Source organism: Nyctereutes procyonoides, unplaced genomic scaffold (genome assembly GCF_905146905.1).
Source record: "Nyctereutes procyonoides isolate TBG_1078 unplaced genomic scaffold, NYPRO_anot_genome, whole genome shotgun sequence".
NCBI lineage: Eukaryota > Metazoa > Chordata > Mammalia > Carnivora > Canidae > Nyctereutes > Nyctereutes procyonoides.
In genome coordinates this window covers 60,412,999-60,431,052 of record NW_026575047.1, presented here as the reverse complement: position 1 = coordinate 60,431,052, position 18,054 = coordinate 60,412,999, and the positions used below count along the sequence as shown (strand labels likewise).

The following is an 18,054-nucleotide window of genomic DNA, read 5'->3' as shown; positions in this document are numbered from 1 at the left end:
TCCTCCATTAAGTGTGATGGGTTTTGTTATAGGTTCTGGGTATGTGGCCTTTATTGAGTTAAGACAGTTCTATTCCTGTTTTTCCAGGAGTCTTTAGTCATGAATATTGAACTTTATCATATATTCTTCTCTGTGAGATAATCCTATACTTTTTCTCTTTTGTTCTATTTCTACATTGATAGATTTTGTGATAGTGAATCATCTTTGAATTCCTGAATAATGATTCTCTTATTAATGATTAATGAATTAATGATTCTCTTATTAAAGTAGTAACTACTTTTTTAAAAAAATAAGCTCTATGCTTAATGTAGGGCTCGTGCGAACTCAAGACCCTGAGATCGAGAGTCACATGATCAACAAACTGAGCCAGTCAGGTGCCCCTAGGTTAGCTATTTTTAATTTAGGATTTTTCATTTTTATGTCCTTATTACTTCTTCTTATGTAATTATCTGGTTTAGAAGCAAATTTATATTAGCTTTATAATCCATTTAGTTCTATAAGCTTAGTCCCAGTCCTAAGGGTTTGGGGGGATTCATGAGAACATCTTTGATTACCATTTCAATTTCTTTCATGATTATTGAACTATTTGAATATACTGTCTGTGTTTTCTTATTCATAGATCATTTAAAATTAGTAATTTTTTCTTTATAGCCAATGATATTTAAATTTTGAATATACTTTTTATATGTATGTGTGTGTGTGTATACACACACATTCTAAAGAGCTTTTTTCTGTTCTTAAGGATTCTTTTAATCTAACTTTTGTTAACATACAGTGCAATATTGGTTTCAGGAGTAGAATTCAGTGATTCATCACTTACATACAACACCCAGTGCTCATCACAAGTGCCCTTTTTAATACCCATCACCCTTCTCTGGAGCCCATCCCCAACTCCTTTCATCAGTCCTCAGTTTATTCTCTATCATTAAGAGTCTCTTATGGCTTGTTTCCCCTCTCTCCTTTTTTTCTTTTCCCCCTTCCCATATGCTCATCTGTTTTGCTTCATATCATAAGAGTGAGATCATATGATATTTGTCTTTCTCTGATTTATTTCACTCAGCATAATGCACTCTGGCTCCATCTATGTGGCTGCAAATGCCAAGGTTTCATTCTTTTTGATTACTGAGTAATACTCCATTGTGTATGTATACCATATCTTCTTTATCTGTTCATCAGTCGATGGACATTCGGGCCCTCTCCATGGTTTGGCTGTTGTTGATAATGCTGCTGTAAACATTGGGGTATATCTGTCCCTTTGAATCTGTATTTTTATATCCTTTGGTTAAATACCTAATAGTGCAATTGCTGGATCAGAGAGTAGTTCTGTTTTTAACTTTTTGAGGAACCTCCATACTGTTCTCCAGTGTGTTTGCACCAGTTTGCATTCCCACCAACAGTGTAGCAGGGTTTCCCTTTCTCTGCATCCTCATCAACACCTGTTGTTTCTTGTGTTGTTAATTTTAGCCATTCTGACAGGTGTGAGGTGGTATTGTGTTGTGGTTTTGATTTGTATTTCCCTGATGGTGAGTGATGTTGAGCATCTTTTCATGAGGCTGTTAGCTGTCTGGATGTGTTTTTTTGTGGAAATGTGTCTATTCATATCTTCTGCCCATTTCTTAACTGGATTATTTGGTTTTTTGGGTGTTGAGTTTGATAAGTTAAAGGGCTTTTTTAAATTGCATATTTGAATGGAGTCGTAAATCCAGAATTTTGGGATAGCTGCTCAAGTATTTTTTGTTAACTCTCATAACTTAAACTTCTTAAATATTCTTTTAGTAGATGAGATAGATGGCCAGAGTTGGCTGGAACAGCATGTGGTTCATCAATACTGGACAGCCAGATCCTCAAGATTTCCTCATAGTTTACATTTGTACTCCAATTTAGCCGCTGTCTGGTAAGAAGCTAAGTTTTTCACTTAATGTGTTAATTGGAGAAACTTTGATGTTTTAATATTTGCTGTTGATTTGTGGTTTATATCAAATACTTCCCTGAAATTTAAACTTGTTTTTTTTAACAATTCTAATTGAACATAGTTTTCAGTTATTTATTTTAAAAATGAGGTTATTATTTAATTATAGTCTGTTTTTTTTTAATTTATTTTCAAAGCTAATGGATTGGTATGAATTAGCCCATTTGATTTCTGTTTTAATGCACTTATTGCAAAAGTACAGTTACTATTTTTCTAAAATAGTGCATAGTTTTAAACACTTGGTTAAATCAATAATGAATATAATAATTGGAATTGTTCTGAAAATACTTCTGAAAGAATTATAATTGACATGTAGAAATGAGTATGGAGGGCATTTAAAGCATGTTTTTTGTTTATTGATTACTGGTTAAATTACCACCTAATGCATATATTACTAAACATAATTTTACTTCATGAGAAACCTTTACATTAACATTTGATGTTTGCTAATAGGGACCAACACTTGTATAGCAGTGACCCGTTATATGTTCCAGATGACAAAGTTTTTGTTACTGAGACACAGGTTATTCGGGAAACCTTATGGTAAGACCTATTAAACTAATTAATAGTGTAGAAGACTTTGTTACTGAGAAGCAGAATTTTGGGTTTTTAAGGAAAAGTATTCATGTTTTTTTTCACATTCATACTAGAAACAGGCCATTAGGTTTAACCCAAAACTGTTTCTAGTAGGCACCTAAGTGTAAATGGGGGGACTCAGGAAACCCAAACTTCAAATTTGATTGTGGAGATTGTGGGAATTTGATATGTTTATTTTTTTTTCATCTTAAATCATTTAGTATGCTATTTAATTAGTTTAAACCATTATTTTTTTAATTACTGAGTTCAAAGAAAGGCTCCTAGTTTGCTGCTAACTGCTCTTAATAGGCAGAGTATGTCAGTGAGATCCTGTTTCTTTTACCTGGAAACCAGGAACCTAACAATTTAGATTGTGGGAAAAAAAAAAAGAATTTAGATTGTGTTCCCATAAAAATGAAAATGAGAAATGCAGCAAGTAGTGCTGATACTACTGAGATTTTCAGGTTTTGATCCTCTGCCACAAAGTATAATATTGACATTCTTAAAAATGGGAAGACTTATTTAGGCCAACACACAGATGAGGAAATGCTTTGACAACTCTGTCTTGACTTCTAAGATGATGTTGAAATATCTTGAGTCTTTTGGTAATCAGATAAAAAGATTGATGCCTTCTATTTTCTAATTATCTGCTCTCTTTGCCTCAAACCCCCAATTCTGAATCTTTCATTAAAATTTTTTAAGCAGTGTTTGCAATGACAAGGATGGAGCTAGAGTGTATCATGCTAAGTGAGTAAGTCAGAGAAAGACAAATACCATATGATGTCATTCATTTGGGGAAATTTAGGAAACAAAACAGATGAATGTGTGGGACGTGAGAAAAAAAGAGAAGGAGAAAGGGGGAGGCAAACCAAAAGAATTCTTAACAGTAGAGAATAAACAGGGTTGATGGAGGGATGTGGGTGGGGATGGGCTAATAAGGAAGGCACTTGTTATGATGACTGCTGGTTATTGTATGCAAGTAATGAATCACTAAATTTTACTCCTGAAACCAATATTATAGTATATGTCAGCTAACTAAAATTTAAATAAAAATTTAGAAGAAAATATTTTTTTAAGCATTACTGTAATGAATATTTTTGTAGGCTTATCTCTTTTATTTCATTTTAGGTTACTTTCAGGGGTGAAAAAGCTCTTTATATTTCAGTTGATAGATGGAAAAGTAACTGTGAGAAACAGTGTTACAGTAACTCATTTGACACATGTAAGTTATTTGTATTTATTGTAATTAAAATTAAATAATAGGATTTAAATCTTTTTTTTAAGATTTTTAAAATGTATTTATTCCTGAGAGACAGAGAGAGAGAGAGAGGCAGAGACACAGGCAGAGGGAGAAGCAGGCTCCATGCAGGGAGCCTGACGTGGGACTTGATCCCCGGTCTCCAGGATTATGCCCTGGGCTGAAGGCGGCGCTAAACCACTGAGCCACCCAGGCTGCCCAAATGATAAGAGTTTATGTAAACCATAGTTCTGTAACTTTAAACCATTTTGCAGTATCAAAATTAATTATTAAATGTACTTGAGATCCAAAAGGCAAAATTAAATTGTGCATGTTTATAGTGCTAGAGAATTCTTTAATAGTTTGTTATATTCACATTTAGTTTCAATTTATGTTTTCTCCTTTTTATTTCTGTCAATTCTGTATTGGGAAGCTGTGTACTATAAATTATTTGTTTGTAGTACATTTACTTACCTTATATGTGTTTTTAAAAAGTGTAAGCCACAATTCTGTATTCTGTAGAAATTAATACTTACATTGTTTCCTTGGAGTATAAAACTATTCATTTTATTTGTCGTCTACTAAGCACACTGTTTAAAACAGTGACCAATAAAAACCAGTCGTGAAATAAATATTTTAGTGAACGAATATGTATTTGAATGTTTATTGAGGACTTCAAATGTTTGCGGTTTGCTTCTATTATAGAGTTGTTTACGATCAGTGCTAGAACAAATAGCAGCATATGGCCAGGTTGTATTTCGACTCCAAGAGTTCATCGATGAAGTCATGGGGCATAGCTCCGAAGGCATGTTACCTGGAAATGGTTCTCTTCCCAAGAAGTTGACTGAAGCTCCCTTTAGGACATACCAGGCTTTCATGTGGGCCCTATACAAATACTTCATTAGTTTCAAAAAGGAACTTACAGACATTGAGAAGTACATCATCAATAATGGTATTTAAATATCCTTCCTTTTACTTCTAAGACACATAAGTCATATTTAGAATGCCATCTAGGTTATTAAATTATACAAAGTTTGTAAATTCTATGACAAGTAATATTCATGATCATTTTAAATCATTTTAAATTTGTATTAAACCATTCATTCTCTAAAAATCCAAATAGTACAGAAAGTTTACAGTGAAAATTATTCTTCCTGTGCAAGTTCTCTAGCCAAGTACTCAGTTCCCTTCCCCAGAGACAACCAAGTCATAAGTTTCTTTTGCATTCTTCCAGAAATAATATATATTTTTTGAGATTTTATTTATTCATGAGAGACACACAGAGAGAGACAGACACAGGGAGAGGGAGAAGCAGGCTCCATGTAGGGAGCCCGATGTGGGACTCCATCCTGGGATTCCAAGATCATGCCCTGGGCCAAAGGCAGGCTCTCAACCACTGAGCCACCCAGGCATCCCCAGAAATAATTTAAACACATGCAAGCAATACATATTCATATATACATACCTAGTAGTCTGTTAACTTCTCCATTCAAATTATTTTTTTTCTTTTTTTAGATTTTTTTTTTAATTTATTTATTCATGAGAGACACAGAGAGAGAGGCAGAGGAGACCTAGGCAGAGGGAGAAGCAGGCTCGATGCAGGGAGCCCGATGTAGAACTCGATCAGGGACTCCAGGATCATGCCCTGAGCATGAAGGCAGACGCTCAACCACTGAGCCACCCAGGCGTCCCTCTCTTCAAATTGTTTCCTAATTTGGGTTTTGAGGATTATACCATACAAAAATGTAAAGAGCTTCCTCATTCTTTTTTACAAATTGAGTATTTATACATTTAGGTTGTTTCTGATCTGCTATTGCCAATAGTGCTATAGTGATAACTGCTTACTTAATGTGAAGCAAGCTATAGTATAAATGTTTTTTTAAGATTTATTTATTCTTGAGAGACAGAGAGGCAGAGACATAGGCAGAGGGAGAAGCAGGCTTCCCACAGGGACCCTCATGCAGAACTCAATCCCAGTACCACGGGATCATGACCTGAGCCAAAGGCAAATAAATGCTCAACTACTGAGCCACCCAGGCATCCCTGTAGCATAAATTCTTAATGGAATTCCTAGGTTAAAGAGAATGTGATGGCATATGTGATTTTGATATGTATTCCACACGGTTGCCTGCAATGTATATGATTACCCTTGCCAACAGTGTGTTATTAAACCAGCAATATATATGAGTACCTGTGTCCTCACACTCTTGTTAACAGTGTGTTATCAACAGTGTGTTATCAAACAGATTTAAAATGGTAACCAGCATTTTTAGCTTCCCCCCGCCCTCTACTTTCATTTTCAACTACTGCAAAAATATAGTACCCAGACATCCCAGGTTCCCATCACCCAACTTCCTCCAATAATTCCTACCTTACCATTATTATGGTATGTTATCAAAACTAGGAAATTGACATTGGCACAATACATTTATTGTTCTGCAGACCTGACATGAGTTTCAGCAGTTTTGCAGGCACTTGCTATTTTGTGGGGAGGGGAGTGGTATCTTCGTGTATAGTTCTGTGACACTTTATCACATGTGACAAATATCACATATATTTGTAAATCCACTTCCATCTTCAGGATACAGAGCTCTTCCATCTCCATGAAAAAACTTATTCTTGCTCCCCTTCGTAGGAACCATCTCCTCATTAATATAATAGCCCACTGAAGTCTTTTTTATTTACCCAGTGTAGTTTTAATTTGTATTCTTTTGTTATAATTGAGGTTGAATATCTCTATATATTTAAGAATCACTTTTATTTCCTTTCCTTTCCCCTGAACTGTGAGTTCCTTTATATATTATTTATCTTCTGAGTTTTCTTTCTTTAGAGAAATTAACTCCTTATGATGGGAGATTAAAATCCACCACGCCCGGGCAGCCCCAGTGGCTCAGCGGTTTAGTGCCGCCTTCAGCCCAGGGTGTGATCCTGGGGTCCCAGGATTGAGTCCCACGTCAGGCTCCCTGCATGGAGCCTGCTTCTCCCTCTGCCTGTGCCTCTGCCTCTGTGTGTGTGTGTGTGTCTCATGAATAGATAAAAAAAAAAAAAAAAAATCTTAAAAAAAAAATAAAGTGCTTTCTTTAAAAAATATATATATATATCCACCATGCCCTAGTTTGCTATGTCTTTCCATAAGTGACTTAGCATTTATATCCTTTTCTGAATGCAGATATTCTTCCTTGCTAAAGGGTTTGATTTTTGGATATTTTGCAGACACTACAATAACTCTTGCAATAGTGGTGGACAAGTTGTCACCTCGACTGGCTCAGCTCAAAGTTCTGCACAAAGTATTTAGTACTGGAGTAGCAGAAGTTCCACCTGACACTCGAAATGTTGTTCGGGCATCTCACCTGCTCAACACACTGTACAAGGCCATTCTTGAATATGACAATGTTGGAGAAGCCTCTGAGCAAACTGTAAGACCTTCATCCTAAGTTGTGTGACTCCCTTCTGTTCAGCCAAAGTAGTGGTAGATAGCCTGTCATAGTTCTTTGTAAAAATACTGCTTAAATCATGGTGTGTCATACAGTTGTTCAGAGTTTTGTTTTGTTTTAAAGATTTTATTTATTCATGAGAGACACAGAGAGAGAGATAGAGAGGCAGAGACACAGGCAGAAGGAGAAGCAGGCTCTATGCAGGGAGCCTGATGTGGGACTCAATCCTGGGACTCCAGGATCACGCCCTGGGCCAAAGGCAGGTGCTAAGCCAATGAGCCACCCAGACCCAGACGTCCCTGTTCAGAGTTTTTAAATAAGCTTCTAAAATCAGCGCTACAGGAAACTGGCTTCTTGGCTTTAATCACAGAGATTATGGGGAGGATGCAGCAAGGAGAAAGCAAAACGTAAAAAGCAAGATGTGAAAAACATCTAGCTGACTTATATAAATATTTGTAATTACTCTTCAATAAAAATACAGATTATATAAGGTATCTAGAGTAGTCAAATTCATAGAAACAAAACAGAATGGTGGCTGCCACAAACTGGGAAGGGAGAAGAGGGAAGATGTTTAATGGGTGCAGAGTTTCAGTTCCGCAGCATGCCCAAGAAAAACATTCACAACAATATGAATATATTTAACACTACTGAACTGTACACTTAAAAATGCTTAAGATAGGGGCACCTGAGTAGCTCAGTTGATTATCTGCCTTCAGCTCAGGTCATGAGCCCTGGGTTGGGCTACTCAGGGGAGTCTGCTTCTCCTTTTCCCTCTGCCTCCCACCTTGTCCTTGCTCTGTCTCTCTAGTGCTCTCTCTCTCTCAAATAAATAAAACCTTTCAAAAATGCCTAAGATAGTATTTTTTGTGTTACATGTTTTTTTTTTTTTATTTTATTTACGATAGTCATAGAGAGAGAGAGAGAGGCAGAGACACAGGCAGAGGGAGAAGCAGGCTCCATGCACCGGGAGCCTGACGTGGGATTTGATCCCGGGTCTCCAAGATCGCGCCCCGGGCCAAAGGCAGGCGCCAAACCGCTGCGCCACCCAGGGATCCCTGTGTTACATGTTTTAATTTAAAATTTTTTTAATTTAAAATTTTAATACATACCATTCTAAAATTTTTTTAAATTTTAAAAAATACAACTTAAAAAAATACAAAGCTAACGGAAACTATAGTCTAGAAAGCTGCAGGTTTGTTTGGATACACATTTTAGGTGTTGTTTCCTAGTACGTTGATGTAACTTTGTTTTCTCACCATTTTGGTCCTGCAGTTCAGTATAAAACAGTTTTATTTCTTTCAGCTATGCAATTTTTTTCCTTCTGGGAAGTATAGTAGAATGAAATCATTTCATTTTTTTTTAAGATTTTTATTTATTTATTCATGAGAGACACAGAGACAGAGGCAGAAACATAGGTAGAGGGAGAAACAGGCTCCCTACAGGGAGCCTGAAGTGGAACTCGATTCCGGAACTCCAGAATCATGCCCTGAGCCAAACGCAGAGCCACCCAGGCATCCCTCATTTCTTCATTCTTAATGGACATTTTGCTAATAACATGTTTTAGATAGGGTAGCTGTTCCTCAGTTTGTACTATCCAACTTAAGACTGCTCTTGTAACCCTCTTGTAACTTTAATTCCCAAGAGAGTCCTGGTATGGACTACAGATGATATGGTCATCTTATCTTTAGGTGAGTTTTCATAAGGATTTTATAAAGTATGTTTTGGATTTTTAATTTCTTAATTTCTGTCAAAAAGCAGAAATCCCATCACTTTTTAAAAGGTATTTCAGGGGATCCCTGGGTGGCTCAGCGGTTTGGCACCTGCCTTTGGCCCAGGGCACGATCCTGGAGTCCCGGGATCAAGTCCCGCGTCGGGCTCCTCGCACGGAGCCTGCTTCTCCCTCTGCCTGTGTCTCTGCCTCTCTCTCTCTCTCATTATGAATAAATAAATAAAATCTTAAAAAATCAAAAAATAAAAATAAAAGGTATTTCAGAGGGGTGCCTGGGTGGTTTAGGTGGTTAAGCATGTGACTTGATTTCAGCTCAGCTCATGATCTCAGGATCATGAGATCAAGCCCCACGTTGAGCTCTATGCTGGGTGTGGAGGTAGCTAAAGATTCTCTCTCCCCTCTCTCCCTGGACCCACCTTTGTGTGTGCACTCTCTTTCCCTTTCTAGAAAAGAAAAAAAAAAGTATCAGAAATATTTAAACTTCATTTTATCCAGGGACAAGGAAGTTCTGAGAATTGACTATACACTCTGCCCCCAGGTCTCGCTTCTGTTCTCTCTCTGGGTTGAAACAGTACGACCCTACCTGCAGATTGTGGATGAGTGGATCGTGCACGGACATCTATGTGACGGTGCTAGGGAGTTCATCATCCAAAGGTCAGGTCCTCCACACAGCTCGGGAGATGTGGGGAAATGCTTGCACCTCTTTTCTCTCACAGGAAAATCATACACTTTTGTTGGTTCAGGTGATGCTGAGGGAGACTAGTGCAAGTGACAGAGCTGTGTTTTTATCATAAACAAGTTCTTTTGCATTTTTGTAGATGTTAGGTACCCAAAAAAAGTTCCAAGTTTTATGTAAATTTATACCTTTTCTTAGCAAATTCTGTTTTTTATTTTTTATTTATTTATTTATTTTTTTTAATTCTGTTTTTTAAATGATAGTGCTTATGATTGGCTAATACTGTAAAAGGCACATTGCTTCCCATAAAATGAATTTAGGTAATATCAAATGGCTTCAATTAATTCCCATTATAAATTATCTGTAGGATAAAAGATATGAATATATTACAGAATATGCCTCTAATATGGTATTTATCCAAATTTGCTAGGGGTTTCTTTGATTACCCTCCTTCATATAATATTTAATAAAGCAAGGAAAATCATAAGTCACTTGTTATGATTTCCCCTTCAGTTAATTGATTTTTCTGAACAGAATCATATACACTGCTATATACAACTCTCTTAACTCAGTTTTAAATTAATGCACTCTGTTTAGATGTATGATTTTTATGGATAACTATCCATTTAACTCATCAAGGAGAGCATTAAGTTCTTACAGCTCTGAAAAGGTAACTTGTTTATGCAGTGCTCATATAAATTAGCAGACCTTCTCTAACTAAGTCACGTCTGTCATTTTGTTTTTTCATTGATCTTGCATGATAATTTTGCGAAAATAGGATTCTGGCTGTTCTTAGAGGGTGATGAGTGACTGACCATTGTTTCATTCCAATTTAAGAAACTTTCTAGTTAGTTAAATTTTACCTATGCCATTAAGAGTATTTATCTACTTTTCTGTGTTAAACTGAAGTCAGATAAACCTCTGCCCCATTTTGTGCTTCATTTTACTAATAATTGATAAAACTGTTTTGGAATGTCTGGACAACATGCCTAAGCTAGAATAGATATACTCTTGTTTTTAAGGCTGAAAAGTTGAAATTTAAAATTCTTTTGAATCTTTATAGAAACAAAAACGTTCCGGTAAATCACAGAGATTTTTGGTATGCCACTTATACACTATACAGCGTATCGGAAAAGACAGAAAATGAAGAAAAAATGAGTGATAATGCTAGTGCAAGTTCTGGAAGTGACCAGGGGCCCTCCAGCAGGCAGCATACCATGGTGTCCTTCCTCAAACCTGTCCTTAAGCAGATAATTATGGCTGGCAAGTCAATGCAGCTGCTGAAGAACCTGCAGTGTGTGGAGAGCACCACATGCCAGGACACAGCCAGAGGTAGCAGTTTCCTTCTTCATATATCTTTCAGCATTTAGGCAACTCTTCTCTCTTCACTCTTGTCATCCTGAGATAGATATGTAATTATTTTGTAGTTTGAAAATTATCAAAGACTTTTACTTTTGTGGAAATTACCACCTTGATCAAATTACTACTCCTGATTGAAGAATATCCTCAATGGAAATTTTCAGCACTGTGTTTCTAATTTTCTTCCATTTCTTAATACAGTGCAGCATTTAGCTGTTGAAGACCATAAATATAAACCCTGGTGGATAGGAATTTGTTGGTTTAGTGGTTCAGACATGATCATAGATCTTGAGAAAATCTTGATATACTTATGGCCTTTTTTTTTTTTTTTTTTTTTTTTTTTTTTTTACAATTTAAGTAATGAAATACTTCAGGTTTTATCATCTGACTTAAAAAGACTTGAAAGTATATATGTGACCTTAATTGTTTGTAAATTATCTTAGTTTTACATTTCTTTGTATTATTGTATTTAAGTAATATTTCACTTTGTGGAACATTTCCTTTTTGACTCAATAATAAAATGTAATGAGCTTCTAGGGTCACTGTCAGAAGTGTTTTCCCCAAAGAAATTATGACTCCAATTAGTATTATCATAGTGCTATCCACTGTGGTGGTTAACTTAACTGTTAAGCATCCAGCTTATGGTATTACTCTTTCAGAAAAAATTAGCTTATGCTTTGAATGTTTCTGAGCTTTGCGGTTGTCTAATAGAATATAAAATTATTTAGTTCTACCATACTGTAGAAGTAAAGAAACAGGGATAGACTCTCATAAGCCAAAGGAAAAATACCAAGCTATATTAAGATAAAACTATTTAGGGCCCCTAGGTGGCTCAGTTGGTTCAGAATCTGCCTTTGGCTCAGGTCATGATCCCAGAGTCCTGGAATCGAGTCCTGCATTGGGTTTCCTGCTCCGTGGGGAGTCTCTCTGTCTCATGAATAAATAAATAAAATGTTTAAAAAAAAAAGATAAAACTAGTATTTCTTAATGTGACTATCATTTACCAGAACATAGTTCAACATACATCTTTCTTCATGTTTCAGATGCAGAAAGAAAAAGCTTGTATACCCTATTTCTGGAATCTGTACAGTCACGCCTTCGACATGGAGAAGATTCTACTACACAGGTCTTCACTGAGCAGCAGGCAACCAAAGAGAACCTAATTAAGATGCAGTCCATTGCTGAAAGGCATCTGGAACTGGATGATGTTCACGATCCACTGCTGGCAATTAACTTTGCAAGGTGATACATACCTGCAAGATTTTGGATGATTTAAATAGAATCTGTGCAATATTTAGTAACCATTTATTTCTCCAAGGTGGGGCTTTCCACCCTTAAAAACCTTTGTAGCTCATCTTTTCTAATGACTGAAATGCAAAAGGACATTGTATTCAGTTTGGCCTCCTTGTTTATGAAAGTCCACAGGCTTTTCGATGTGCCCTATATCCATGGGGAGTTGCCATCACTCATACAGAAGATACTTCTGAACATCTGGGTCATGTGCAGGCATCAGACACAAACACACACACACATACCCTGCTTAAAATGCATCTTGACCCTTATGTATTTTTAGCACCCTGTTGTCTAATGGCCATTTTTCACTACCTGTGGCCCAGTGATTAAAAAGATCTACTCAGTACTTGACCCTTAAGGAAGAAGGGTTGAAATGGCTGAAAAACTTTTTGTGTAAAGAATATTTTGGGGGGAAGTTTCTTTCTGTAATATTTGGTAACTTTAAAGGTAAAAATGGGACTCTGGAGTTTTGATTAAGGGAATTCTGTTGACAACAGCTCATAAAAAGAGACTCACATTCTTATCTTAAAGGTTATATTTGGAACAGAGTGACTTCCATGAGAAGTTTGCTGGTGGAGATATATGTGTGGATAGATCATCAGAATCTGTGACGTGCCAGACTTTTGAGTTAACACTGAGATCTTGCCTCTATCCTCATATTGATAAGCAATATCTAGAGTGCTGTGGAAACCTCATGCGAACTCTAAAAAAGGATTACAGGTATTAAGGGAGTAGTTTTATGTTGGAAGTAGGTTATTGTACTTTAAAACAGTTGAAATTATTTTGAAATCTGTATTTCAAGTTAATAAAGTAACTAATGGGTACATGATAAACAGTTTTCTTCTGAGAGAATCAACTATCAGTGTTTCATACCATTATATTGCAAAATTTAATCCTTTGTATCTGAGACTCTGTCCTGAAAGAAATACAGAAAAAGCTTGTTGCACAAAAATGCCCATCAGAAAGTTTGCTGTCAGAGGGAAGAACATGAAATTACTTAGTAATGGATGATTAGTTCTTTAAATAATGGTACATCCATAAATATGATATAGCCGTATAAACTATGGCATATCCATGTCAAGTATAAACTTTGTTTCATACAAATTATGTTTGTCCAGGGATGCCTGAGTGGCTCAGTGGTTGAGTGTCTGCCTTTGGCTTAGGTCATGATCCTAGAGTCTCAAGATCAAGTCCTGCATTGGGCTCCCCACAGAGAGCCTGCTTCTCATCTGCCTCTGTCTCTGCCTCTCTTTGTGTGTCTTAAATAAATAAATAAAATCTTTAAAAAGGAATTATGTTTGTCCAGAGTTTGAAATAATATAAAATGTTCTTAAAGTTTAAAATGCAGGATATATATAATATGATGGGAAGTATATTTTTTTAATGCATAGAAAAAAGGGCTAGACAGAAATACCCCAAGAATTAACAGTAGAAATTCGCTATGAATAGCAGGATTTGGACTAACTTCAGTTTGTTACAGTTTTTTTACTTTTCCCATCTTTCTACAATGTAATAGGAAAGTAATTTATTTCTTTCTATTAAAAACAAACATATACTATTTTTGTTACTTAAAAAGTCTTTAAAAGGTGTTAACATTTCTATTTTTTGTAAATGTAGGTTTTGTTTTAAAATTAGTAGTGTACAAAGCCTGGTCCTAATCCAGAATTCAGTCTCAGGAGTGCAAGATCTTTGTGTGCTTATTTTCTGTTTAGGTTGGTTGAATACTTACAAGCCATGAGAAATTTTTTCTTAATGGAAGGTGGAGATACCATGTATGACTTCTACACATCAATTTTTGATAAAATAAGAGAAAAGGAGACCTGGCAGAATGTGTCTTTCCTTAATGTGCAGCTTCAAGAAGCAGTAGGACAACGTTATCCTGAAGATAGTTTACGGTAAAACATAAGACCTTTTAGTCCAAATAATATAAAATAATCCATGTGCAACACTTCTGCTGTGAATTCTTAGGTATGTTATTTAATCCTCAAGCTCACGCTATGAATTTTATGAATATTATTTTTCATATTAGAAAACTGAGGCAGAAGGTAGCTAAATGACTTGCCCACTAAGAAGGAGACGATGAGATGGAGCCAGGTAGGCTGTCAGTCTGGTGGCCTACACTCACAGGCCTGAAGTACTTGTCCTCCAGCCAGCTGTGCTTGGCCTCCTTACACAGGAGTCTTAGGTGATGTTCTGAGATCTGCCGACGCCTGAGCTCCAGGCATCACAGACTTTCCAGCCAGCTGTGCTTGGCCTCCTTACACAGGAGTCTTTGGTGATGTTCTGAGACCTTCCGACGCCTGAGCTCCAGGCATCGCAGACTTTCACTTCCACCACAGGCTGTTGGCCAAACCTAGTCACGGGTCAGCCTGCGTTCAGGGTTGGGAAATGGTTTCTACCACTTACATAGACAGAGTTGCATGTTTTCAAACTGTTACATCAACCCTGGTGGTATAGTGGTTAAGATTCGGCTCTCTCTTACCATCAACTGTAGAGCTGATCAAGCCTGTCTCAGTGCCTCTTGGTCTGTCTGCTGAACGTTCAGCTCACCCAGGTCTGTGGGTTGGTACCACCAAATCTTTGTGAATCTGATACACTGCTTGGTAGTCTTTTTTCTCTTCCACATCCCTGCTTGGTTCTCTTAGCTTCATTTCTTCGCATCCTCAGAGGTCCTTCACGAATAGCAGTCATAATAATTAACGTTACATGTCATTTCCTCATAGCCATGCTAGATTACCAAGCTACTACTTAGTAGATTATTCTCATTTCTTTTATTTTTGTGTCATTCTTTTTTATTACCTTTAATTCCTCCATAAAAACAGAATTTTCGTGAGTTATGTGCCCAGCAACCCCCATGGAAAACAGGGAAAGTTGTTTTTCACTATTAGCAGAAACTCATAAATTTGTTATATTTAAAGTCACAGTCTATTGCAGCATTTCTTTTTTTGTTGCTCAGACTCCCATTTTTTACCCAAAGGCACCCCTTCGTATGACCCTAGTAATCTGAGAGAGTATCTTTACTTTCAGGGCTAATTGGATGTGCAGGCTGGTCCTGTGCACCTCCTGCCTTAGGCTTGTGCACCTCTCCCAAAAGCACTGGGCCCATCTGTTTGGTAGCTTAAAAACACCTTTATCTCGGTGCCAGAGTATTCATCAGTATTGGATTGTTAGTACTTCTGGGGTTTTTCAGTGGACAGAGCGATGAAATATGTAGGAAGAAAAAAATTAATCATAATTTCATATTGATATTTCCAATTTATATTAAAGATTAGTTTTCAACTCTTTGGTTTTCCTTTGTACTTCGTCTCTTGAGTGCTAACACATTGACGTAACGAATGGTTTTTTAATTCTATAATAAGTAATAGTTCCAAAGTAATAATAGCCCACTGAGAGCTTAAATTAAGGTTTGTGATTCTTTTCTTCCTGTACTGTCAAGTCATCAGAATACTGTATTTCAAGGCCACTTGGAATAATTCTCCATATGATTATGCCACCAGCTTAATATAGGGTCAAGTTCATTTGTTTTCATTTATTTCCTACTTTTAGGAATTGCTTTTTTTTTTTCTTGATTGGCTTTTGTTTCTTAATTATGTAAACAGCTGTATATGTCTTAAGTTAAAATCACTGGTACAGTGGCACTTCTAGGGAGAACTGTCTTCTAGTCCTGTTCCCACCCTTTTTCTCCCTTTCCTTTAAGTAACTGTTTTTATTAGATTTTGTTTTATCCTTCAGGTATTTATTTTTTGGAATCAAAAACATGTCTCTATATTCCATTTCCTCATTGCCTACTATGCAAAAGGTAGCATGCATTGCCCACTCTGGCATCTGGTTTATTTTTCTTATGTTACTAATGTGTCTCACATCCACTCCATTTATAAGCTAGAGAGCTTGTCCTTACTCCTTTACAGCTGTCTGGCTTTCCACTGTATTCTGTCATTTGTCCTGTTGGTGGGCATTTGGGTTTCTGTTCTGCTGTGCGTATATGCAATGACTAACAAGTCTTTGTACATCTTGCTTCATATTTTTGCCAGTGTGACTCTGGAGTATATTCCTAGAATGGTATTGCTGGGTAAAAGGGTAAATGTGTGTGCAATTCTGCTAGCTATTCCAAATTTCTCTTCATATGGGCTGTATTTTTTCTGATTCCCACCAGCAATATGTAGAGTGGCTTTCTCCACAGCCTCACCAACAGACTGTGCTGCCAGAGTTTTGGAATTTTGCTGATCTGATGAGAAATGGTATCTCCGTATAGTTTTAATTTACATTTTTCTAATTATGAGTGACTTTTATCATTTTTCCATATATTTATTTATAATTTTTTTTAAAGATTTTATTTATTTATTCATGAGAGACACACACAGAGAGAGAGAGAGAGAGGCAGAGACACAGACAGAGGGAGAAGCAGGCCCCATGCAAGGAGCCTGATGTGGGACTTGATCCCTGGGACTCCAGGATCACGCCCTGGGCCAAAGGCACATGCTAAACCATTGAGCCACCCAGGGATCCCCAATTTGTAATTTTTTTTTAATAAAAACTGTATATATCTTTTCCCACCATTTCTGTTAGTATCAGATTATTGGTCTCTAATTCTCTCCATTTTTAGAAACTATTATATTATATATGTTTCCCAAATGACATTTGTCTTTTCATTCTGCTTACATTTATAATAATTTTTTATTATTGTTTTGTCAGGTAGATTTTTTTTAGTTTTATTATTTATCAGTCTTTTCCTACTTTTAGGTTTTGAGAGTCAGGATAAGTTTTACTTTTTCCAGATTACAAAGAAAATCACCCACCTTTTCTCCTAATACTTAGATTTTTTTTACATTTAGATATTGATCCATTTGGAATTTATCCCCCTAAACACATGAGAAATAGGTCTAGTTTTATCTTTTTCCAAATGATTAATTTGTTCCCATCAGTTATTAAAAAAATCCATCTTTCCTACATTTATTTGACATGCCCTTTATCATTAAATTTTCATATGTACTTGAGTATCTTTCTAGATTTTCCATTCTGTTTCTTTGTTCTATTTATTCATGTGCTAATAGCATCCTGTTTTAATAATAAAGGCTTTCCTGGCTATTCTTGTTTGCTTGTTTTCCCAAATGTACTTTATCATCAACTTGTCTAGCTCCACCAAAACAAAATATTTGATGGTATTTTTATATCAAATATAAAGAGATTGCATTTAGTCATAGATTAACTCAGGAGGAATGAGCCACCTGGGGGACCTCTTTTGCTCTGGCTTCCAAGCTTCCATGTGTTCTAGGCAGCTGTCTGCCTCCTCAGGCTTGCTGAGTCTCCTTCTCAATTCCAGCATCATTGCCAGTGCTACTCCCCTGCCCTGCACAGTGCCTCTGTCTTACAACTCTCACACATCACTGCTACTCTTTCTATAATCTCCCTTGGGCCCCTTGCTTTCCACATGTCCTTGGCATAGCTTCTTTCTCTACTGCCTCAGCACTCCTGCCAGGGGCAATTCCAGTCCCTGTTAATGGTTTCAGCAATGCCTTATGACCTGCAGATCAGTACCTTTATCCCAAGTGTCTGCTTGTGACTCCACTCAAATGTCTTGTGTCCAAAACAGAGCACTTCATTGTCTCATCCCAAATCATCTCTTGTCTCTTATAGTTGAGCACCATTGTTCATTCCAGTGCCCAAAGGAAGTGTGTGGCTTGCTCTAGATTCCTTCCTCTTTCCTAAAACTCCTACACCTTCCTAATTGTTCAGTCCTGCCTCTTAGATAACGTTCCCCCTTACCTCTGGGTGCTCACTCAA

At 36.7% G+C, this 18,054-nt stretch overlaps 1 protein-coding gene across 5 annotated transcripts in view; it reads left to right on the top strand.

The window, feature by feature from the left end:
- Positions 1-18,054, top strand: part of TUBGCP5 (tubulin gamma complex associated protein 5) — a 54,552-nt gene that overhangs the window by 21,868 nt on the left and 14,630 nt on the right. For 2 of the 5 annotated variants that reach the window (XM_055326090.1, XM_055326086.1), the window contains exons 7-16: positions 1,777-1,894; positions 2,423-2,512; positions 3,674-3,767; positions 4,488-4,734; positions 6,996-7,198; positions 9,484-9,599; positions 10,685-10,956; positions 12,024-12,222; positions 12,805-12,993; positions 13,986-14,168. In XM_055326090.1, coding sequence (XP_055182065.1) covers positions 1,777-1,894; positions 2,423-2,512; positions 3,674-3,767; positions 4,488-4,734; positions 6,996-7,198; positions 9,484-9,599; positions 10,685-10,956; positions 12,024-12,222; positions 12,805-12,993; positions 13,986-14,168 — 1,711 coding nt within the window. The remainder of the gene's footprint in view (positions 1-1,776; positions 1,895-2,422; positions 2,513-3,673; positions 3,768-4,487; positions 4,735-6,995; positions 7,199-9,483; positions 9,600-10,684; positions 10,957-12,023; positions 12,223-12,804; positions 12,994-13,985; positions 14,169-18,054) is intronic. The other 3 variants (XM_055326089.1, XM_055326088.1, XM_055326087.1) reach the window with 3 other exon arrangements.